General features: G+C 39.4%; 1 protein-coding gene across 4 annotated transcripts in view; it reads right to left on the bottom strand.

Moving 5' to 3' along the window:
* Positions 1-2,532: 2,532 nt before the first annotated feature.
* The window catches only part of grm3 (glutamate receptor, metabotropic 3), a 48,585-nt gene continuing 26,682 nt past the window's right edge, over positions 2,533-24,435 (bottom strand). For all 4 annotated transcript variants that reach the window (XM_015044712.1, XM_015044711.1, XM_015044713.1 and 1 more), the window contains 10 exons: positions 23,578-23,721; positions 19,427-19,696; positions 18,434-19,034; positions 10,296-10,538; positions 10,006-10,195; positions 8,900-9,209; positions 8,589-8,782; positions 8,344-8,476; positions 5,210-5,387; positions 2,533-3,343 (listed from right to left, as the gene is read on the bottom strand). In XM_015044712.1, the coding sequence (XP_014900198.1) occupies positions 3,267-3,343; positions 5,210-5,387; positions 8,344-8,476; positions 8,589-8,782; positions 8,900-9,209; positions 10,006-10,195; positions 10,296-10,538; positions 18,434-19,034; positions 19,427-19,696; positions 23,578-23,721 (2,340 nt within the window). In that variant the 3' untranslated portion in view covers positions 2,533-3,266. The remainder of the gene's footprint in view (positions 3,344-5,209; positions 5,388-8,343; positions 8,477-8,588; positions 8,783-8,899; positions 9,210-10,005; positions 10,196-10,295; positions 10,539-18,433; positions 19,035-19,426; positions 19,697-23,577; positions 23,722-24,435) is intronic.

The following is a 24,435-nucleotide window of genomic DNA, read 5'->3' as shown; positions in this document are numbered from 1 at the left end:
TGTTTTCCAGAAAGCACAATCAAGTAACCCTCTCTTCTTCACAGAAAAAAATCTAGGAAGGATTATAGTCCATATTTTCCGAACTATGAGCCGCACCGGATTATAAGCCGCAACCCCAAAGTTTTTTTTAAAAAAGAAGAGTAAACATACACATATAAGCCGCAGATACCTCTGCTGCTCCCGGTTTTCCACAGCGATGCGGGGGCGGGGGGCGGACACCCAAAATTTGAGTAACAACAGGTCAATTGAATATCACATTTATTACGGTTGTAAAAGAAAAAGTTGCCAAGATTAGATTTAACTGAACTGATTACGGTAGTTTCCGAATAGTAACTAACAGTAAAAGTGCTGATCCTTTGTGTCTGCTACTAGCATGTGCTGAATGAAAATGGGCGCCTTCTTCTTCTTCTTCTTCTTCTTCTTCTTTTTCTTCAGATTTCAACAGCAGCTTGCGTCCATTATTGTTGGACTACTGCCATCTATTGGATCCTAATATCTATACCTCAAATTCTCACAATGATCCCAGTATTTAAAAAAAAAAAAAAAGAAAAATCTTCTTTTTCCCCTCAATGGTATTTAACTGATCAACATTCTCAAATTTCAATTCCCCATTAAAACATAATTCCGTTTTAATGGGCGCTTTCTTCTTTTATTTCCAATTTTGACTTTCAATGATTCACTTCCTGCTAAAGAGCCCCTGGTGATTGAAGAAAAATCCACATATAAGTGGCTTATAGTCCGGAAAATACGGTATATGAAAAAAAAATCTGAATGCTCTCTGGTATTGTTCATGGGGCCGGACCAAATGTGGAGGCGGGCCGGATCCGGCCCGCAGGCCGTAGTTTGGGGACCACTGGGATAGACCAACGAGCTGTACGAAACGCGTTCCTTGCACAAAATCATTCGCAGATAATGACAGTTTATCTTCTCAGTTCTGTCTATTTTGATCTCTGTTCACAGCTGTTTTAGGGTCTTCTCTCACTTTAAATACAAATAAGGTGCTGCTGGCTGCACTCCTCAGTACGTTTACACTCACACTTTGTACACACAAAAATGGCTGAAAGCATCTTTGACCCCCCCCCAATCAGAATTCGAAGCGGAGACTCCAGCACAACCATCAAGGATGAACCATTTCTGGAGGGTATGTCAACAACAAAACACCTGTCTTGTCCAGCAGCCATTGTGCAACACACACAGCGGTAAAACCAGCTGACCAAACATGCTGGAGCTCCATTTGGTTTGCTTTGTAACGGCGCAGTGCTCACTTATTGTTACTCAATAATCGGGAGTTTTTTGAAACAGCACATTTTCCAGACATCAAGAAACATTAACTTAAAGTTAATGGAAAACAGCTGGGTGTTGTTGTTTTTTTTAAGAATTTTGACTCAGATCTAAGCACAAAAACATGTGAATTTTGCATAATAGGTCCCCTTTGAAAATAAAAATCTGAAAAGTGTGGCATACACATACACCCAGACATTTTAAAATGACAGTGAAAATTCAGTGTTATGATTAGTAACTTTAGCCCTTTTCAAAGAAGCTATTAGTGACAGTGGAAGAGCTCCAGATATGTGTTGTTCGGGTCCGAGGATCTTTAGAGGAGAGGGGAGATAACAGTTACTTATCCAGCTGTTACTTATCTTAAGTAAAAGTAAGCACTATTGGGGAAAGCGAGTCAATTTAATGGGAAGATGAATGCAGGTGATTTAACTGGAATCTTGAATAAAAACTTGTTAGAGACTTCAAAACACTTTAGACTTAGTTTGAGCTTCATCCTCAAGCAGACAGCAACACTAAACATATAGCTAGAGCTACAATGACAGTCAGAAGACTTGACAATTGCAGTTTACTGATGACACCCATTCAGTCTGACTCAATTTGAGCTGCATTGCAAAGAGTAATGAGCAACAATTTTAGTTTCCAAATGAGCAAGGCTGGTAAAGATATACCCCAAAGAATTTGATTGATGGAGCCGTGAATACAACTAAACGTAGATCTACAAGTACTCAGCAGAAAATGCATGCAACACCTCTTAAAGGATTTTTACTTGTAAAGTGCCAAAACCTAGCATAATTTCCTTTCACTGCACAACTTTCTGTTGCTCTATCCCATAAAGTCCCACTAAAATACACTGAAGTCTGTGGTTGTAACGGGACAAAATGTGAAAAGGTTTATGGGATCTGAATTCTTTTGCAAGGCACTTCAATTACTGGGTGAAAAACTGATTTATTTTTGTTCTTTGGGGCTTACATAAAGCATTAGCAGTACTGTCTTTTCAGTGCAGCTATTCATTATTATTAGTAATACATCACAGCAATCTTTAAAAGACGCAGCAGTTTAGGAGTGGGAGTGAAAAAGCGATGCTTTGCTGAACACACGTCTGGAATTATGGCCATTTAGATAAAGGGATTCCATAATTAGAAAATAGGAACATTTGTATCAAAAGCAAAACGTGTTTTTCTGCCAAAACAGCCACAGAAGGATTTTTTTTTTTTTTTTTACAAAGATCCAGAATACAACAAACATCTATCAAGATGCAAAATGATATATTCTCTAACAGAAATATATCACTAAATTTAATGAATCTCTTTTTTTCTCTCTCTCCTTTCTTTCCCTTTCAATTTCCTTTCTGGCTGTTCTAGTTTGTCCAGTTTTAACTTTTTTTTTGTTTTTCCACATTCATTCTAGTGTCACAAGACCTTTAACATTGTGCTGTTTGAACCGTCAGTAGTATAATATACAAATGTACAGATCCACATTAGAAATGCATACACAGGTAGTTATTACAATGGTGTACTACAAAAAAGCATGAGAATCAAAAGTCTGTGGGTATTGCAGTGAGGCAAGCAGAGCCACAAATGTGCATCCAGATGGAAGGACTCAGTCCCCCTACCATGTTTAAGCTCATGTCTATTTACATTGAAACAAAGCTATCAAAAACAAAGGTTCCAAAAAATTCCTCCTAAAAACAGTTTTTTTTTGTTCTTTTGTTTCTCTACGTACAACAATGTTGATTCCATGTATATACATCCCTAGAAAATAATTTAATTATAGTTACACACTTTCTACATTTGTGAAACAATACAGTTCTAGTCCACAAGGAAGGCGTTTGCTTGTATTCAGTATGTGTGGTTGTGTTTGTTTGTTTGTGCGTGTGTAAAAGAGTGTTTGTGTGAAAAAGGGGGGTAAAACAGAGCCGGGGTGAAAAATGTTCGTTATTTGGCTAACAGTCGCAGGGGCGGGTTTAGAGAGCGGACTGGATGCTGTCACAGAGAGGAAGTGGTCGAGTCAACTATTTCTCTCCCATTGCACACTGTTGGGACGAAGTGGGCGCTGACAGAAGCTACGAACAAGAAGGAACAAGTTGATTAAAACACAAAGATTGATAATTAATAAGTAAAGAAAACATTTTACTGGATAGGAAAATGTTTTTTTTTCTATCCATACTCCTATTTTGACCTGCTGGATTCATTTCATTGTCTTCTTTCCTAATTTAAAGCATTATTATTTTGTATTTGAGTGATTAAAGAAAACAGAACCACTACTGTACATCAAAGTTTAGTGCTTGCTTCCAGCATACTTATTCCACGATGCACCTTATATGGATCAGTAGACCAATTTTGTTGTGCTACTACACTGTAGGCGGGTAAATGGCAATAAAGATTTATCTTATCTTGTACTACTTCTCATTCATTGCCCTCCTACCTGGACAAATCACTATATAGATTTTGGCCTTATAAATTAACATACAACTGCTCTAAAAAATGTAATGTTTCCCTTGGGTTTTGACTCCACTCTTGGCTGCCTTCTACTTGGTTTCTTATTTTCACTTTTCTTTTTCAATCAACTTTTGACACAAAAATGAAAACAGCTCCTTGGGCTTCAAACTTGAACAACATTCAAAATGTAAAATTTCTACAAACACGCTGAATTTCTCATGAAAGCTTCTGATCGTATTCATGTCTCCTAATCACTCTGCAGTTTTGAGGAAGAAAATGCATCTACCTCAAGCGCCTTTTTAATAAACTACTCAGGTTTTTTGGCACCATCCTCACTATAGGCCTTGTTGTTTTATTCCTGCCTGTTTGATCAGCTGTACTTCGTTCTGTGAGTTCTGTTTGCAGTGTGTGTCAAACTGATTGACAAAGAAACTAGGACAAACACCCATCGGAAAAAAAAAAAAGTGAACTGCTTCTGAGACCAGAACCAATCAATTTAAGCGCCACTTCCATCCTGAGGTACATCAAGTGCGCAAAAGGCGCAATCTCTCCTCTCTTCTCTAATGTCCTATACAGCAGCACTGTTTGTTCCCTGTGGCCACATGAGAAAACGCTGCCACTTTAATCTTTTTACTTCTCGTGTGAACAAAAGAAAATAGTAAAAATGTTTGTGAAAACCATTTATTCCCTTCTGTGTTTTACATCACGTTGGCAAAACTTGATATTTCCCAATTTAACAGAAATTGGTGATCAATATTTCTGTTTTAACAGAAGGCTTTGATCAAATTAAGACAGTTGTAAACCCACACCCACATGTTGTATGTTTGTTCTGAAAGGAACAGTCAAAAATTTAAATGCACCCATCATTGGTGTGAATGTGAAATTTATTTTGGCCTTGATCAATTTAATAGAAAGTCAAAGAGTTGGTTTCTTTACCTCTTAAGCAGTTGAGAGATGTTCAAAAAGTTGATGAGGGCTACTCCAGAAGCTCAGTTTTAACCTGCTTTATGTTTTCCAGAACTATTTTAGATACATGTTTGGGATCACTGTCAGTGAAGGAGACACTCAGCATAATGCCACCTTCACTTTGACCGACAGCTGCTCTTCGGTTTAATAGCCTTCCAGTGACTCCTCCAAACACTCTTGTTGTCATTGTGGCCAAACAATGACAACTTTGTCACTGTTTGGCAAGACGATCCCCTAGAACATACGGTCAATAAAATGTAAAATTTTGCTATTGTAATATTTCGTTGTTGTACAATTTTCAGTGAAACAGAGGAATACTATAATGAAAAATATGTGTTTACATTTAACTTTGGGGTTTCTTTTTTTGTTTTTTGAAAAAGAACATTGGTTAGAAAACCAATAACTTTAAGTAAACATACCGTGCCAGTAATTCAGGATTCAGTGCATGGAATCCTTTTGAACAGTGGATGCCAAACAAGCCCATCTGTCACAGAAAACCTGCCATCTCAATAAAAACAACCTACCATGGGATGCGTACGTAGTGGCAGCCCCGCTGACACTGAAGCGGTTGAGGTTAAGATGGTGGCTGGTCACATTCTTCTGGGGCTGAAACATGATGATGTTGACCTTGGGCGCAAACATACAACCCAGGACTACAAAGCCACTTAGACTGACAGAGATACACATGGTCGTGGTTTGAACCTGGAAAAAAAAAAAGATAAAAGTATCATTTGAATTGTTGTTAATAAAGTTTACGCTTGTTAAGTTAAATAACTTAAGTAGCTGTTGACTGCACAGTGTAAAAACTATCGACACTTTGAAAGTTGAGTGTGGTATATTATGATTTCACCAACACAAAATAGTGCATAATTGTGAAGCAAATAAAAATCTGAAAAGTGAGCCATGCATTTGTATTCAGTCCTTGTACCAAAATAAAATCCAGTGCAAACAGTTCCCCTCAAAAGGACCCTAGTAAATCTACTGAGGAGAACAAAACTGAAGTCTTTGGCTTACATGCAAAACAAAATGTACTTCTGAGAACTCCTGCTCTACATCACTCTAAACACACCATATCCAGGGTTAACCATGGTGGCAGGAAGATCATGGGGGAAACAATCCACCATGTTCCTTCCATTTCACAATAATGCTGGTCTGTTGCAGTAAATACAATGAAGCTTCTGGCACTTTGAACTATTGTAGATAAACCCAATCCATCAGTATGGTTTACTGATCTCTAAAATGAAACATTAAAATGCTGCTAAACAGATACAAGTGCATCCGACTCCTAATCATGAATAGAGCCAGTAGGACACTAGAGTTCTACTCTTGTCTTCAGATCTCTTTACCTTACACCAGTTCTGAGAATAACAATTACTGAATAGATCAATAAAGACTTAATCAACACAGAACACAAAAGCCAAACTTAATAGACTCTCGCTGCTCACTTTAAGTTTGTCCTACGCGGTTCATTGTGTAAATCGATGCTAAGTACTGTCCCAGTCTCTTGATCACATGTCTGCAGAGGTGTCTGTTGCAAGCTCTGCTCAGGCTCCCCTAATCACTGCTCTAAGTGTTACAGCAAGTAAAATCACAGCACAGCTGAGCACATTCGTCAGTAATCAACAATTCAACATCTCCTCTGTTTATGTAAATATTTATGAGTGTGGGAGGACATTGTGTCTGAGCTAGACTAATCTTTAAGAAAGATTTCTTAGAAATATTTCTTTTCTATCTGAGAAAGACACATTTAAAAGGACAGACACGGCCAAAAAAAAAAAAATAATAAAAAATTACTTTTATTCAGGGATCAAATGGGCAGCTCAGACAGCACCACTTCTCTCATGCCCCTTGGAACAGACTGTGTTTGTGAACACGTCTACTTAAGGTGTGTAGGTGTACACTCAGGATTTTTGCTGTTCAGACGAACACTCATTCGCCTTTGATGGTAAGTCTGGACATGTGTCAGCAGTTTAGCGGAGCCTGTTTGTCACCTCAGAACAGCAGAATTGGGACATCTGCGGATGGGATTAGCTACAAATTAAAGTTGCCACTGCACCTGTTTGTGCCCTGTGCTTCCTGGCTGTTTCTGTCAATCAAGCTGAGTGAAAAGGAGCTGCAATAAGGCATAGCTAGAAAGTAGTGATTTTTTTAAATATTTATTTCTAGCTTTAAAACTATCTTTATTTACAGATTCTTCCTTCCGTTATGTAACACGCTTGTCCTTGTAGGGTCATGAGGGGGGCGGTGTGTATCTCCTGCAGTCAATAGTCAGGAGGCGGGGTAAATCCTGGACAGGTCGTCAGTCCATTGCAATATTTACAGATTTTTAAAGTTAGATCCCCTCTGTATTATTTTGAGGTTACACTACAAAAGATTTCGACATGAAGAATTTTAACTTATTTTTTCTTCTTCTTCTTTTCTTGTTGTAAATTGACTTTGGTAATTAATCTTTCTTGTATAAAGTATGTGCAGTCTAATTTCCTACATTTTTTGCAGCTGTTTTGCTGCCACTGTTAGCTTTTTTTTTCTGTGGATTGAGGAAACTGGTAGTAATAAAGACAGAGAGGATCAATCTATCGCACCTATTTTTGAAACAGGTTACAGTTACCCTCTTTTTATGCCTAAAGACAGAAGGTGCAGAAGTGATCATAGATGAAATTTACTTCTGTTTTTATTAAAAAATGATACAAAGAACTCCAAACTGTGACTTGATGAGGCGCTTCTCAAAACCCTAAAGAGTAACATGTGACTAAAGAAATCATGTCAGAATGATGTTTCTACATCAAACGTGATTTTGCAGATGGGTTTAAAAAGTGGTTATAAGCGCATCACTTTAATTTATTTGGTTCTCAAAAATGTATGATTCTAAAATTGCTGCATGTCAAAGTAAGTATACTGCACCAACTTGTAGGAAAGTGGGAACAAAAAGAATCATCTGTGATTTATTTGATTAACAATTTATTTGATTACAAAAAATGGGCAAAAATATTGGGTATACTTCCAAGGATGGATAATAAATTCTAACTTTTGTGACGTTCCTAATCATGCTTTTTGAAAATCCAGCAGCGCAGCAGGTCAGTTTTTCTCTTTCTCCCCTTTCGTACAAAAATTACCTCCAGCTTTCAGCAGATGTTCACCAGTTATGGTCTTGGAAAATATCAGGCAATTTGCTCTAGCTGTTATGCACATAGATATAAATAAATAGACATGGGTAGGCTTTCCTCTAGATACATTCATAATACCTCACTTAAAAGTAAAAAAACTGCATCAGTGCAGAGAAACACTGTTTGCTTGTTGAAGGTATTTTATTTAGGATTAGTCTTGCCCTTGTACAATGCACAAAGTCAGGTTTGCCAACATTTAACTGTAATAATTACCTGTGTGAATACGCCCTAAAATCTTTTATATTTTTGAATAAATCTTTAAGAGTTCAATGCCAAATATTGGTCTGGGAAGACATTATTTTGTTAAATGTAAAAATATGAATAATTGAAAATGATTTTGCCAAAGTGTGATAAATTATTCTTTTTGGATTGAAAACCTTTTCCTTTTGTTTCAAAAACTGCAGGTGAGTAACTCTGGATTTAGACATTAGCCGTTTTGTTTTGAATCTAAATTTTCAGCACATTAGCATGCCTCTCCGTGTGTCAGAAAATACCCTGTAGTCACTGGATGTGACATAGAAGATGGGAAGAAAGGCCAGCCAAATTATACATGTCGTATACATGGTGAATCCAATAAACTTGGCCTCATTGAAGTTCTCAGGGCACTTCCTGGTCTTGAAGGCATACCTAGAAAAAAAAACAAAACACAAACCCAATATCTCATGTCTGAAACAAAGAATGAAAGGATTGGCAATCAATTTAGCAGCTGGTCACTTTCTGAGACTCCAACACAACTTACACAGTACACAAGATGACCAGGAGCACATCGTATCCCAGCGACAGCAGCATGCTGGAGTCTCGCACATTACACTTGAGGATGACAGTCTGTCGTCGTTCCGGTAACGTAAAGCGCCGAGTCCCAGGAACCTCCAGCAGCAGCCACACTGAGACCATGACAAGCTGGACAGAAATCATACTCAGGCAGATAAATACCTGACAAAGAAAGGGAAGAAAGGAGAATTAAGGTCACCGAGTTTCTCTGTGTCTCAGTTACTCTCTCCATCCTTCTGGCTGATGCAGATTGATGGACAGGATGCAGCATTCACTCACTTGAGAGGATGGGCTAATGAAGCGCGGCCTCACTGTGCCCGCGCCGTCTTTCACGCCATTGAAAATTCTGGCGATTCTGTTGGTTTTGGTCAGCAGGGCAGCATAGCACACAGCAAATGACGTGCCCAGGCCGAGGCGCCGCAGGGCACATATGGCCGGAGAAGGTTTGGCCAAAAAGAGGAAAGTCATGGCGTAGCACATAAAGACTCCGGAGAGGAGAATGTAGCAGAGCTCTCTGCCTGATGCTTTCACCAATGGCGTGTTGTTATGTCTGACGAACACCCAAACCACCAAGCCAGTGCACACAAAGCTGCAGAGGGGAGGCATGAATCAGACAATCAATGGTGTGAACATACAGCAGAGCTTATGTTGCGTATGTGTTGCTTGACTAGAAATGTTAGAAATAATAAAGACAAAAATATTCTGTCGGCAGCATTTAGAGGAGGAATGCTTGTTGTCTACTGGCTTAATGAAAGAAAAAAGTATGTGTATTTCCTTAAAAAGTATTACTTGTCCCACTGTGTTATGTTAAAACTTTGATATCTTTTATTTAAATTTAATGTGACAGAGCAAAACAAAGCTGTGCGTAATTATGAAGTGGGCAAAAAGGTGACACACGGTTGCAAAAATATGTTTTTCTTTTCTATCCATCTTCTTATCAACAGCATGACTCATGTTGTTGATCATGACGCATAACTTGTGGCAGAACTTCTTTTATCATTGTTTTCTTCTGCCACTCTGTGAAGTAGTGAGCATGTGTCATGATATATACTGTACTTTATGTCTTTACATAGAACTTAAATATCAAATGAAATATTGAGTTCAAGTTATAAAAAAAGGGAAAAAACTCATCTATATGTTAATTAAACATTAAAATCCAGCTACTATTACTATGTTTAAGTTTCAAAAAGATATGATCATACTTTTTTAAAAAGAAACACCCTCCAAACTTGAGAAATATTTCAGAAACTGATTTGCAATTATTTTTGTTTAACTTCTGTTTAAATCTGCATGTATCTATATGTTGGCAGGTTTGCATATATTTCTAAAAAAAAAAAAAAAAATCTTTTCCTTGATTAAAAAGAAAAAATGTGTTTTTCACTGACCCAACACATGCAATGGTAATAGGACCAATGGCCCAAGCATCTTCCCACATAATGTAGTCCTCAGGAAGATCGTAACAGGATGTGAGGTCATCAGTTGGCCACTGGCCAGGAGCGCAAGGTGAGCAGGTGAACTCATCAGCCAGGTATTCGTGAGGCTCACACGCCGTACAGATCCAGCAGCAGTACTCACCTGGGGAACAATAATATGAGAAATGTGTGGGAACATACCTAGAAAATCAATGAAGCTTCACTTTGACAAAAAAAAAAAAAGTTAGAATTCCCTCTCCTACCTGCCTGCATTTTCTTCATTTCGTTTCGCTCACAGGGGTCGCTGCACTGTGACGTTGGGAGCACCTCTTTGGGCCAACGAATCAGATCGTTGTTCAGACTCAGACTCTCTGCCCACTCACCTACTGGCACGTAACCGTAACGTTCGCCAGAACGCTGGTAGCTGAAGATATTGTATCTGCCCATGCCGTCCCCCTGGGAATCAAACTTCACTACCGTCTCACTTCCTGGAGGGGAGAAAGGGGCTGTGGTGGGGAAGAGGAGGTAAAAGATAAGGAATTGCAAACAAACAAACAAACAAACAAACGCATTAATGCTTGCTGTAGCTAATCTTTTTAAAAGCAGCTGTGGACACCAGATAATAAACAATAGCTACCTTGGCCTATGAGTTCGGAAATAAACGAAGGCCATTCAAATTATGTTTTTATTGTTGGGAACCAGACAGTTTCAGATATTAGCAGAGGCTGCAAGAGCCAGTGATGCTTGATGATACGCATGTCACTGGCTTCATATCCCTCTCCAAGGTACCATAGGGATAAATTCGCTGGCCTAATATCTTATCTGATCATGTGTATCACCAAAGGCATCGTTAAGCCTCTGTCTATAAAACCATATAGTCATAAAGGCACAGGAATAAAGACCCTGGGCAATGTAATAAGTACCCACTCATTGATGGAATTAGCCTGTGTGTCTCCTCTGCGAGGGAGGCACACTGCTGAAACTGCCAAATTGGTTTGTATACATGTTGTTATGAAAGGATTACCATCTACCCCGAGGATGTGGGAAGAAAGGAGATTGTAAAATTGGCATGATGCTGAAGCCATAAAAAGAAGGAGAAAATGACTTTGGACTGGGAAAACAGTAACCTGACGCATTGTTGGCAGTATCCAACCTGATAGTGCTGACACTTCGTCCTTTTGACTCAGACAAAGTGTGTCTCTCCCACAATGCCACATCTGTCCCTATAGCGGAGCAATCAAATCTATGCTGCTGACACATAGAGATATGTGTTATACAGTGCAGCCTGTCAAATGATGATGCGACTGGGGATAGTGCAAGATATGCCAGGTTTTTGATTCCTCAACATATAACAAGACTCTCAGCCCCTCTGTAGATAGAGGCACTGATAACATGGCAACGCCTTCCTAGTGTCATTCTGTGCTTGGGCTGACAGAAGAATTTGCAGGTCAAATTCAATTTTTATACATACAGAACGAGATCAGTAGGATAAATCAGAACAGATTGCAAATAAGCCTTCAGATTTTCTGTGAGGATGTGCACACAAATGCATGTGGGAACCCCATTAGCTTGTACTTCCAGTGTGATAACTAAGGTATTGCTCTGAGCTCAGTGGGAGGCTGTGCTGACAGAACCAAAGCCTTGACCCTGCTGTTAGCTTGCGCGTGCATGCGTGTACACAAGCACGTACAAATGGGTGGCACTGACAGCAGCAAAAGCCATCCAATTGTTGTGCAAGCTCGGTGTGTTCAGAGAAGAATGGCATGTCAGATGGCAGCAGAGGGGGTTAGCGTTTATGAAATCCATAAATCACAGAGACAGCAAAACCCTTCATCTTCCTCCTGCCTCCCCTCTGTCACAGGAAATTCAAAGCGTCAAGTCTTATTTGAATTTTGGGGCTAAATGGTTAGTTGACAGCTAAATTATTGCAATAAGAATGTGGCGATAATATCAAAAGATGAAGAAGAGATATCAATCATTATCCCAGCAGCTGCCATATAATAAAGTCTTCAAAATAACACAGAGTAATAGGTAAACCAGGCTATTTGCCAGTGAGACACACAAACACACTTTCAGTAAGACTTTCCCACCAGCCAATTATCAAAAATATGTGTTGCCAGGACCTTGGATGTGTGCTGAAGCCAAATGAGCTGTGTGTCGGTAATTACATGTAAAGCAGCCTAAAAGATTACAGATGCCTCTGATGGTCCCTTTCAGCGTTGTCCTTGAATTACCCAAAAATCAAGTTCGGCGAGTAAATAGATTGTTAGGACTCCCGACTTCTTATTGACTGCATGGAGGTGGATATGCTGAGTTCACAGAATGTCTTATCAAGAAAGTGTCTGCGAGTGCAAGTTTGAGCCAGTGAAATTCTCTACGACTCCTCAGAGTGGAGAGACATGTACTGGAGACTGATGGTAGATGTTTTCTCTTTGAATCTCCACCCACATGCCACAGTGAAGAGAAACCTACATTGCAGGTCAGAAGTTTGCATACGTACATTAAATGCACTTTTATTATATGTTCCACGTTTTCTATAATCAAAAATTTAAAGGGGGGTTATTACATAAAATCAACTTTTTTAAGCTATGCTTCATGTTATAATGTTATTCTCTTATCTAAAACAGCAGTTAACAAATACCTGGTGCTGAGCTTATCATGAGTCTAAGACTGCTCATAACCATTGTAAATGGCATAATGAGAAACATGGCTGTGATGACATGTTGAAGGCAGTGTCAGAAAGAGCATGAGCTTCTTAAAGAGACAGAAGGCCAAAGTGTCACATCACAAAGTCAAACTTCTATTAAATTATGTTTCATATATAGTGCATTTTTATAACAACTGAAGGTAATGTAGATACTTGATTAAGCTACAAAATGGCAATATGCCTGGAAAATACACAATACCATTCCTTTAAACATATACAGGTTGTCTAAAATACACACATACACATCCACTAACAACTTCAGCCTGTAAGACTAGGCTGAAGTTCTCCTAATAGAGAAAGACTGACCGGAAGTCAGACTGTTGTCCTGCCTCAGATGCCGAGCGTGCGTATGTGAAGTTTGTTAAGTATGTTGTAAAGTTTCCAATCAGAATGAAGTGGGACAGCTCTGTGTTACGTTGCATGTCTGAAAATGGATAGGGCAGGTGCCAAAAGGAGAAAATGAAAGCGGTTGACTGATAAGATTGTTAAAATATTCATTTGTTACTTTTGAAGTAGTTTGCTTTTTGTAGTTTTTATTTTTTGGATTTTAGCTTTTTCAGTTGCCACACACAATTAAGCCAAAATGACTCATACCCCTACTAGAGCTTGAAATTTTATAATTATTTTACCAAGACACTATTTTCTGACTGAAAATGTGACAAACGTCTCTCAAAATATCAGAAGACAATGTAAAAAGTGTACCAATTATGAAAAATGTACACCATTATCTGTTTTTAGCATTTAAATAAAGATGACATTTTGAAAATGTGTTATCTTACGTATTTGTTAAAATACACTATGTTCTGACAGTATGAGGCCAATAACCCGTGAAAGAAATCAAATGAAACATTATAGATACTTAAAAAAGCAAAAGTAAATTCAACTATTTTGTAACAGTTTTGCTGGAGTATGGATATATGTAAAACATGGAGGACACCAGTCTTTGGGGACTGGAGTTGGACACATCTGGCTTAGACTATTCATCTACACAGTTCCCTGAACACACAGTGTAAAACAAGCTCAGAAGAGCATCAGGTCAACTCAAACATATATTCCTGCCAAATATATATAAGGCAGGAAATCACAAACTGAGGATCAAGGCGTGTTGATTACTTATGACCACGTACTGCAGGGTACCACAACAACGAAAACACTCAACAAAACCTAAAAAATGAGACTAACACATAAAAAAGCAAACAAAAGACAAGAATGAATAAACAAAACATTTAAGTCACTGCTTTGACAAGAAAAATGTGAGAATTTTGCAAGAATATCTAAAAATCTGGACTGCACACCGGAGCAGTTGGTTGTACCATTGCCTTGCAGGATCTGGGTTCAAATCCCATACTCGGATCTTTAAGCGTGGAGCTTTCCAGAGAAAATTCCAGCTTCCTACCACAGTCCAGGGTGTACGCCACCTATCACCCGCTGATTGCTGGAGATAGGCACCCCTGCTAGGATAACTGAGCTTAGCTAATGGAAGGATATTCAAAAAAAATCCATAAAGACCAAAAATTGAACAAAACAAAATGGGCAATTTTAAAAAAAAAGTAGCAAATGCAGTTAGTTTGGAAATCCTCTGCATGAAAACATCTCTAAAGTGAGACACTTTAGCAATTCTACTAACTTGAGAAACACCTTATTATTCTGGCTTAATTAGAAGCATGGTGAAGACAGACTTTTCATTCAGAAGGTGAGAAATTAATTATGTCCTCAGCCATGAAGGACTAACGCAAGGCCCAAGGGGGTATGTTGGTGTTAAAGGCAGGGAGACAGAGAAGGCAAGTGGTCTTTGGAGGAATAAGTAAGAATAAGTCTTTTTAAAAGGGCGAAGAGAGAATTACAGAGACTCGTCGAGAAATGATTTCCTCTTTTATTTCACAGTGCGTGTCTGACACAGAAGCATCCCTCAGCACTCGTGCATACATACACAAAGATGCACTCGTATGTCACAAGTGAAAGCAAAAGCGAGATCCCATTAGCTTTTTGTTCTCCCAGCAGATTCAATCCCAGAGGATGGAGATGTTGCCTGGGTCACACTGCAGAAGGCCACAAGGGAATGCCAGAGGACAGATAGGAAGGAGAAAAGAAAGTCTGGATTGAGGAAGGGACGAAGGAAAGCAGAGGAAACCTAAGGCCTGAGTGAAACAAAGATGGGTGAGATAGACGGGACAAAAGAAAGAAACCTTCAGCCAAAAACAGGAGGTTCTGGGATGGAGGATGGGCTGAGAGACAAGATAAGTGCAAGAAAAGAAGTAAAGTGACAAGGAAGGAGAGACAGGTGAATACAAGTGTAAAAGAGAGGAAATACACCAGTGGAAGTACCAAAAACCACTGTCATGCTAGTAGAGATACAGGTGGAAGGAGGAAATTCTTCAGAGGTAAGAATCAATAAAGAATGGGTGAAGGAAGGATGGAAGGACAAGTAAAAGGAAAGGGTGGCGGAACATACCGGTGTGGAGAGACAGCTGAAAGAAGGAGAGCAACCTTGTGAAGTCTGTGTGGGTTGAGCTGTTTCTGAATGTAGAAAAAGTGGGATGTTTTCTAGGTGAGAAACAGGAAAGGAGATGGAGAGATGGAGGAAAAAGAAGGACTAAAAAGCCAAAGAAATAGCGACAAAAGGATGGAGGTTAAGAGACGGAGTCAAGTGAAAACAAGGCAGAGAATGAGTGAAGGTTGTTCACTTGCATCTGAACGTTGCAGTAAGCTCTGTGCTCAATATGGCCCTGAAGGCATACCGCCTCTGCTAACACAGACATATCGCACACACACACACACGCATGTACACACACACGCGCACGCACACACACACACACACACACACTCACACACACACACACACACACAGTGCAGAAAAGGGGGAATATCACATCTATCACCACTATTTGAACAGAGACTGCATGCATGTGTGTATATACTGATCTGTTTGCTGCAGATCGGGGAGGTGGGTGGGAGTTGAATGATGGCTCTGAGAAGTGTGTGGGTTGGGGGTGTCTGCAATTCCATGCTGGCAGAAAAAAAGCAAGCATTTCAAGTTGCCTCTGTAAAAAAAAAAAAAAAAGCTGACTGTTTCGCAGATTCCTGTCTATGTGTCTTTTTGGCACATGTTTATCCGTGTTTTTGTGGTTGACTCATGTAACAAGGACTCATAAAAAATGCACAAAATGCACAAATCTGCCCCACTGTCTGCTGCTAGTTCTTTCGGAGCGGTTCTCGTGATCTACCAGATCACCTCAACAATTGGCAATGGAGTCGGCTTTATTACCATAGCAACTAGCTCGACGAGACTAGATGAAGAGAGCTGCGACTGAAAACACTCTCCTAACCAAACAACATGCTGCATCAGTGCGTCACATAAAGTGTCAGGGAAACACAACAAAACAACCTCATTACAGTAAAAGACACTGTCCACTGTGCTGTGAAAGGAAAGCCACTAAAAGAGGATACCACTTTAGCACATGTGGAATAAAACTTTGATGCAATATAAAATCTGTGTGTGTGCATTAGATCTATGGTGCGCTGAGGAGGTTTGGTTCTCCAGTTCTGACTGAGAGCACTGCGGATAGTGATGCTGCAGCTAAAACTTCAACACTCCTCACCTTCTTTTCCACTCACTGTATCTGCTATACAGCGCAGTGAGAATGAGTCATTCAGGGCCAAACCAACAATTGAAAATAAGTGCTGTCATGTTGAACTCACTTAAACTGAATAACAATCAAGCTCTTATAGCTATAGAACCCCTGAATGAATACATCCATCTCATAGACGTTTTGATAGGTAACGGGAGAAAGAGACGGCAACACAGAAAAAAGAGAAAAGTGAGGAAAATCACATGATCTTCTTGATTTTCTTCCAGATCTACGCCATAAACATCCTTCATATGAATAAAGTATATGACATATTATTTTGCTGTTCAACGGTGAGACAAAGTGAAACATTGTTTTGATGTTTTTTGTGAACAAGATTACACATTAAAAGTTATTTTGTCATTTCTTATAAACCCGTAGTTATTCTTGGATGTGTATTTAGTTGTTTTTTTTTTAGGATGACTTCATTGGCTGCTGGTTCTTTTCTGGTGTGAAATAAACCAGAAAAGAACCAATAAACTAAATAAATATAGATGAATCTTTGACAACTCTTCAAACAATTATCTGATATAAATTTTGCAACTTGTAAAAAAGAAAAATTAAGGACGACAGCGTAGCAAAAACAAACAGTTCAATATACTTTGCATAAAGAGTACCCTGCACTGCTGCTGGACGGAGTAGGGACCTGCCTATCGGTGCCAAACTACAAGGTCGCAGTTAAAATTTTAAAAGAGTTGGACCGGTCAAACATGAGCTGAATTGTTTTAAACTGAAAAGGGAGTACTGTATTTTAAAACAATAAAAAAAATTATTTATGAAGCATTCATTTTGTTTGTAAAGTCATAAAGGATGCAATTTCATAGATTTTTGTATTTGCATGAGGACTACCAGATGAAATGAGAAACTGTAAAAAAAAAAAAACAAGAAAAAAACTGTTTTCTCACCTTTTTGAAAAACTTAAACAAAAATGAGATTGATTTATTTGTGCACTGTTATTTTTTTCCAACTACTTTGCTACATTATACTACTTTATGCTACCTTTATAGCATAAATGTATGATGGCTAATAAAAATCGCCCTTAATCTGGTATTTCATATTTTACTTGTGCTTTACTGGAGGTAATGTGAGGCATTTCAATCAATATTATACACAACTATCTAAAATGGAGAGTACTGTTCACTTTGATGTGATTTGGTCAACTTTATTTTTTTACTTACCCACATTTTCATGATGGGAACATTTCAAATAAAACCGTGTTCTTCAGCTGACGCATTATTTCCCACTCAGGATCCGCTGCAGCTCTTGTTTGTTCACTCCTCGCTTCTCTCCTCACTACTTCTTCTCTCACTTCTTTTCACCTTACCCCAAACTCTCTCTTCTCATTTTAGTCTGCCTGTCAGTCTTATCTGTAAGCCCCTCTCTCTCCCCAAACCTTCATGGATGATGCCATTCCCTCGTCCTCTTTCCATCCCTCCTGCTCACTCTCCCCAATGTCCCATGGCAAAGCCGCTGTTAATGTTGTTTGCCAGGGTGTTTTGAAGTCTGCTTCTGGTCACGGTTGGTGGGGGAATAAGCACCTCTAAACCTGTGTCAGTCCCTGAGATGCAGCAGTTTATTTATAACACTTCCTTTGTGCGTGATCTGTCAGTCAAGCCAATCCTCTGTCTCCTCTCTCTCGACTCTTCAGAGACTGACAGACAGACAAGCTGCATGCTATAGGAGCTATTATAACACACACACAATCTCATTAGTGTAAGAGAGAAGAATATGGCTCATGGATTAACTGCAGCTCTCATTCCTCAAAGCAACTTTGTAGTGTCGTATCAATTACGCATGGGTAAAAGGTGTCAATGGCAAGCTGGCTCTGACAATACATAGCAATTAAGAGGATCTGTTTCAGTACTTTTCATGTTCTGTGGCGTAGAAGATGGACAACAGCCATGCGTTCATTAGACGGCCGTTAAGCAGACACTACACTCGCATTCCTGTCTACTTCTTCTTATCTTGTATCCTTCCTCTCCAACATTTGCTTCTCTCTTCGCTTCATCCACTCTCACCACCTTATCTGGAACTCGACACTCTCTTCACCATGCTCTTGCTCACTTACCTGTGAAGCTGACATTAAGAATGTAATCCCTGTAGAGTCTGCGCCCATCCAGGGCCTTCATGCTGTCGCACAGCTTGGTGGTGTTCAAGCACAGGCTCCGCTGCATGTTGTGGAGGGCATGGGCCATGGCGTACACTGCATTCACCACAAACATGATCTTGGACTCTGGCTCGAAATACCTCTGGTCCACCGATAAGTTTTTGTCGCACAGCGGAAGAGGTGTTCCCCCGAGGCCTAAGCCTCCAGCTCCCAAGGAGCACTGGAACCGCTGCTCCCAGAAGTCCCTGAACCAGGGATTCCGGTGGTTTTTGACAGGGTCCAGACTCAGGAAATAGCGGTTGAAATCTGGTATAGGGTTTGCCGCCAGTTCAAGTGTGATAGCCCCTTCAGCAGTTATTTCATTTCCCTTGACAATGCTCTCCTGTGCGCCCCAGCCATCACTAGCCACCCAAATGAAAGAGGTGTTAAGCCTGGCGGCAGCTGCAATCAGCTCTCTGGCATCATCACTGCGCAGGAAAAGGACGGCCACGTGGGCGTTTGGCTTCTGGAAGAGTTGACGGATTACGGCCTCGTAAGACTTCTTAGCATTCGAACGTCCCACCTGGAGAAAAACGGGGGATTATGGAGTGAAAAAAAGCCCCCAAAATGCTTCTTCCATTCTAATGCTATTTGCAATCTGTGATCATCATCATTTAATGGAGAAAAACAAGCAAGAAAATGTGCTTAACAGTCTCACGCTATTATTCACTTCTGTCGTAAATGACATAAGAAAATGGGACTGGGAAAGCACTCATAAAGAATTCTTAGAGATAAGCTTTTATTTTCTGCCTCAGCACTGATAACACAGTAATTTTAACCCCAATTCAGAAGAACAGGAGATAAGCCATAAAGGAAAAATACGAGAAACTTATAAATCTAGCACCTCAGTGAGTCTTTTTGGTGCAGTGACGATTTAAGATTTGGACTCTAAGCTATTTTTGTTTCTTTCATTACCTTCTCTGAAGTGGCAATGCAGATGTTCCTCATTCGTGCTTCCTGTTCGAAGGCCTCTATACCAGTTTCACCGTAATCTCCCTCTGACGCCACAGTGGACACGTATGTCCAGTTAAAGAAGCGGAGGATCTCTGCCATGGCTTTGGCCTGGTAGAAGTCAGGTGGCACAGTGCGGGCAAAGTAATCATAGCGGGTCTTGTCGCTGAGCTTGGCACTCGTTGAAGCATAGCTTATCTGAGGGATCTGAAAGAGCCTGAGAAGATTGGCAACCTGCAAGGATAGACAGTAGAATAAGGCATAAATCACAGGAAACCTTTTATAACATACTACACAAATTTGCCAAATGAATCACACATTTTGTCATTCTCTATCCATGATTTTTTTTTTTCCAACAAATGATAATGCAAACCCATGAGGGAAACAGTTTTTTTTTTTTAAATAAAATTCATTTACATCAAAGATGTCTTGGTGAGGTGTCAACAATGGAGCCAGTTTCTTTTGAGTCAGCTTTGTTCTGTTAACCTAAAGAAACAGTTCACTCAATGCATTTTACGTTTTTATGCACCGTTGTAAAGCTGTGAAGTGTTTTCCACTGAGGGCCAATATATTACACTAGAATCAAATTTAAAAAAGGTATGATGTATTTTAAAATGGGAGATAAAGTATGAACACTTAGGTTATTCACAAAGTTCATGGGGCATTTGCATAAATCCACTGTGATGTATTCACAAAAAACTGAGCCGAGGAGTATCGAATTCACACAGCCACCTTTGACGCACATTCGGCATATGTACCATCACTTTAGCATTCAGACAACTTCTGCTTGAATACGTCAGCAATGGCCTAGTAATAACATTACTTATATTAATCTCACACTACATAATGAAGATTCTCTCTCTGCTGATGAAGATTTACTCACCACGTCATGCAGAACATTTGAAACAGAACATAAAAGTGATGGCTTGACCTACTTTCAGAATAATTTATCTAATATTTTTGGGACATGCATGAAGTACTGAAATTTTGTTCTTAGATGGCCTAAAATATCATATAACATATTGATCTAGTAAGAACAAAGAAAATCTATGTGATTTTTTGTTTTATCCAGATCTGTAGTAGATTAAATAAAATACAAAATGAAAAACAATTATTTGATAAAATAATGAATATCCTTCTTGATGGATAAGTCTTTTTCCCCTTCTAGTCCCATCCACCAAGTTCTGTTGCCCTGAGTCATGAGCCTCTTCGCCCGTATGATAACGCGCCAATGACGGGAGAATTTCAAAAGAGAAATACACACTTCAAAGAGGTAACAGGACTTGCTGTTCTATAAAATCCCCTTCATTTCCTCATGTTTATACATGCTAATACAGTTTTTAAATATGCCAGCATACATGGCAAGATAGGTAATAGTGTGACAGCAGCTTTAAGCATAAACAAGCATTGCGGTAAATATTGTAATAATGAAATTTGCTGATTTAGTGAACTTCTAAACAGCACAAGTTTTGCTCAGAGCAAAGAAAATAATCAATTGCTGTGAAATATTCAAAGCATGGTTTTGGTAGAGGAGCAGAATCCTAATTGAAGAGGCGTTTCCAGCTTCAAAACACTTCTTGTGTGCATTACTCAAAATGTTTTTGATTTCTACGTGTGGAGTCAAAACTGTGGAAATCCAGACCTTCCCGGAGAAGGTCTGGATTTCCTTTAGGAAGAGGACGATGTTAGATATTCAGTAAATGTCACTCGGTTGTTACTTCTGTGTTATTCAAATTTTGGAATTAATCAAAATGAATCTTTAATCAATAGTATAACTGATGTCCTCTGGCCAAGAGGTGAGAATAAGAGCACATTTAATCCCAATTCTCTCCTGACCTGTTAATGAAATAGTTGGAAATATATTTTTGTGCAGTTTGCTTCGTGTTTTTGCTTTATTCTATCTTTTATTTTCTCATTTTTTATGTTGTTACTTGGGTTACCCACTGAATACTGTTTCCAATTTCAAAATTAAATTCAATTTTATTCCGTTCACAAAACTCCCGTCCTATGCAGAAACTTAAACATAACTGTAGAGCGGGGACGCCCAACTCTAGAACCTGAGAGCTTCCATCCTGCAACTTTTAGATGGGTCCCTTCTCCAACACACCTGAATCAAATCAATAGTTCATTACCAGTCCTCTGCAGAGCTGAATGGCATGCTGATGAGGGAATTAATTCATTTGACTAAGGTATGTTGGAAAAGAGATGCATCTAAAAGTTGCAGGATGCTGGCACCGGTGCTGTGCAGCATCCATAAAACAGACACAGAGATCATTAAAAGGTTTATGGTGTCCATAACATATTCCTTTCATGACGATTGGAATCTAGTCATGCTCTCTCCATAAATCCCAACACATGATCAAACGCAAACAATGCAAACACAGCTGCTACGCACGCTCATCCTGACAGACTCATTAATATACATCATAAACCTGCACGCACAAATCAACAAACTACACAGAAACGTTGCGCTTTCTTCAGTCTAATCCTTCCAGAGTGCATTGCTCTAGGTTTTTCTGTATCTCATTCATGGTGCAGTTGATGAGCTGTTTTGACAACATGTCAAAATCCTATTAGACTAATAACACAGCTCAGTAGACGGCACACAGGTTGAAATCCACGCAAACACTCTTAGACACACTGCCACAGTCACACTGATGCCTGCTTTTAGCCATCTAGGAAGGTTTTATGAGTTTAACAGCAACGAACGGTGTTGACTTAATTGTCACTAAAGGTCACACTTAGAAGTGCAACTGGATTGCTCTGTCAGGTGCCACCAGACAGCGACAACATCTACCAACACGGTTTATCTGAGGGGACACGGCGAGTTCACTTCGCTTTATTCTTGGGAGCAAGCAGGGAGGGAAGATAGTAATAATGTGGAAACAGGTTGACTGTGAGAAAATGGAAAGAGGAAAAACAGAGCAGTGGAGTGACAAAGCATCAAAACACATAGGCACACTTATGATTTCAGAAGATGTCGCATTGAGCGATTCTTGTCAATCCTTGTTCTAAACTTGAACTTAAAATAATTATGTCTTCATGCTAAAAATGGGGTAACTTTAGGCTAAGTAGACATAATTATTTCTGCCAGTAAAAATATGCATGATGTGACTGTGTATAAATATATTTAGGGAAACATAAAATGAGTAATACCTGGATGTGGCTCAGACTCCAACACGGGCACACGAACATCAGCACACACAAACTAAGATGCATCCACACACATAAATGAAGGGGAATAACGATGACTGCTCGGTAAATACCTTCCAGGCATTGAACTGCATGGTTCAACATAAAATAATTCCATATGACTTCATTAAAAAGCAAGAGACACACTGGCCAAGCAGAGAGGCGTAGCTAGCTAATCTTTAAAGGACGGAGATCAGAAAGTAGGGCAGCGTTAAGGTCCTGTGAATCACACTCACACCTAAAAACAGATGTTAAAAATGGTAAAAGCAAAAAGAAGGGGGAACAAGAATAAGGTGAAAGGAGACAAGGTATAATAATGGGTAAGGAAGGACAAGAGGCAGAGCGAAAATGTTGACAATGACTGCCCCAGGACGGAGGAGGAGAAGGGGGCTGAGGTCAGCATACACTGATCTCTTCCCCAATAGCCAAGGGGAATGCCTGTGGATGCACATAAAGACAACCCACAATGAAACAGAACAAAGCAAAGATTTGAAGTACATGAAAAGACCAATGCATAAAACAGGAGAGAGAGAGAGAGAGAGAGAGAGAGAGAGAAAAAGAAATGGGTGAGACTGAAAGACAGTTGCTCAGATTAGGGATTTCAGAACTGATAGGAGGAGGCTTTTGTGCAGTCACAGAGGAGAAAGAGAGAAAAAGGTTTTATGCTAAACTATGTAAATCACCCAGCTCTGTGACAAGAGCAACAGGAGTTAGGGAAACACAGACGAACATGCTGACTGAACTTGATTCAAAGAAATATGCATGTGCACGCTAACTAACACACAATCAGACCACGGTAGCCGGACCCTTCCAAACCCTTAAGTTCATATGCAAAAGAAAAAAATAAAATCAGGAAGGTGCTCACAAAGATGTAATGTGGGGCCAAGTGTTGAATATGTTGTTAATATTAGTAAATGTTATACCTGTATGGAAACACTGCTATAGGATCCTCCAATGACTCCTGCGATGGCAAGAGGGTTGTCGTCCTGCAGCGCGTAAGACCCATCAGGACAGATGAACTCTGTGTCGTCCACCTTGGTCAGGGAGGCTCTCACAAACTCCAGAGCCTGGAAATCGTTTAAAAATGGGTTTCCATCTCTTTGAACAAACGATTATCAATATATGTTCAGGGCTTTCAATGTTTTCCTCAGTACAGAGGTCCGTGATTCAAATTAGATACCTCTGGAATAACAGTAACAGAACAAGTGCCTGGCAGAAGAACCCCTTGAACTTTTTCACATTTTATCATATTACAACCACAGACTTCAATATATTTTATTGGGATTTTGTGGTCCAGCACAATGTAATGTATCCTTGTTAAGAGAAAGGAAAATGTAGAGTAGTAGAGTTGCAAAAATGTATTTTTGAATTAAAAATGCAAAGGACAGCTGGGACACAAGCTCATATCCAGAAAACTAACAGAACAGATGAGATGTCTATACTCTAATAAAAGACATGACTGATGAAAAAGTGGTCAAATCGCAATCAATACATCTCTTACATTCATGTTATTTGTTTATCAGGTTGAAAAATTAGCAAACAGGACAATTACTAGTTGTCCACAATCCAGCCATTACAGAAGAGTGACAAGAAGAAGCCAATTACTGAAAGATAGTCCTAAAAAGTCCTATTTAATGTTTCTCAAAAGCCATGAAAAGGATGAGGCAAAAATGTGAAATAAGTTGTTCTGAACAGTTGAGACTAAAATGGAAAAAAAAACAAAAAACAAAAAAAAACAACAATGATGAAAAAAGCAACACTGTAAATCATCCTGAACATAA

This window comes from Poecilia latipinna, unplaced genomic scaffold (assembly GCF_001443285.1).
Source record: "Poecilia latipinna isolate Pla-1442-1.1 unplaced genomic scaffold, P_latipinna-1.0 Scaffold689, whole genome shotgun sequence".
Taxonomy (NCBI): Eukaryota; Metazoa; Chordata; class Actinopteri; order Cyprinodontiformes; family Poeciliidae; genus Poecilia; species Poecilia latipinna.
Note: the sequence above shows the minus strand (reverse complement) of the source record. Positions and strands in the feature narration are given on the sequence as shown.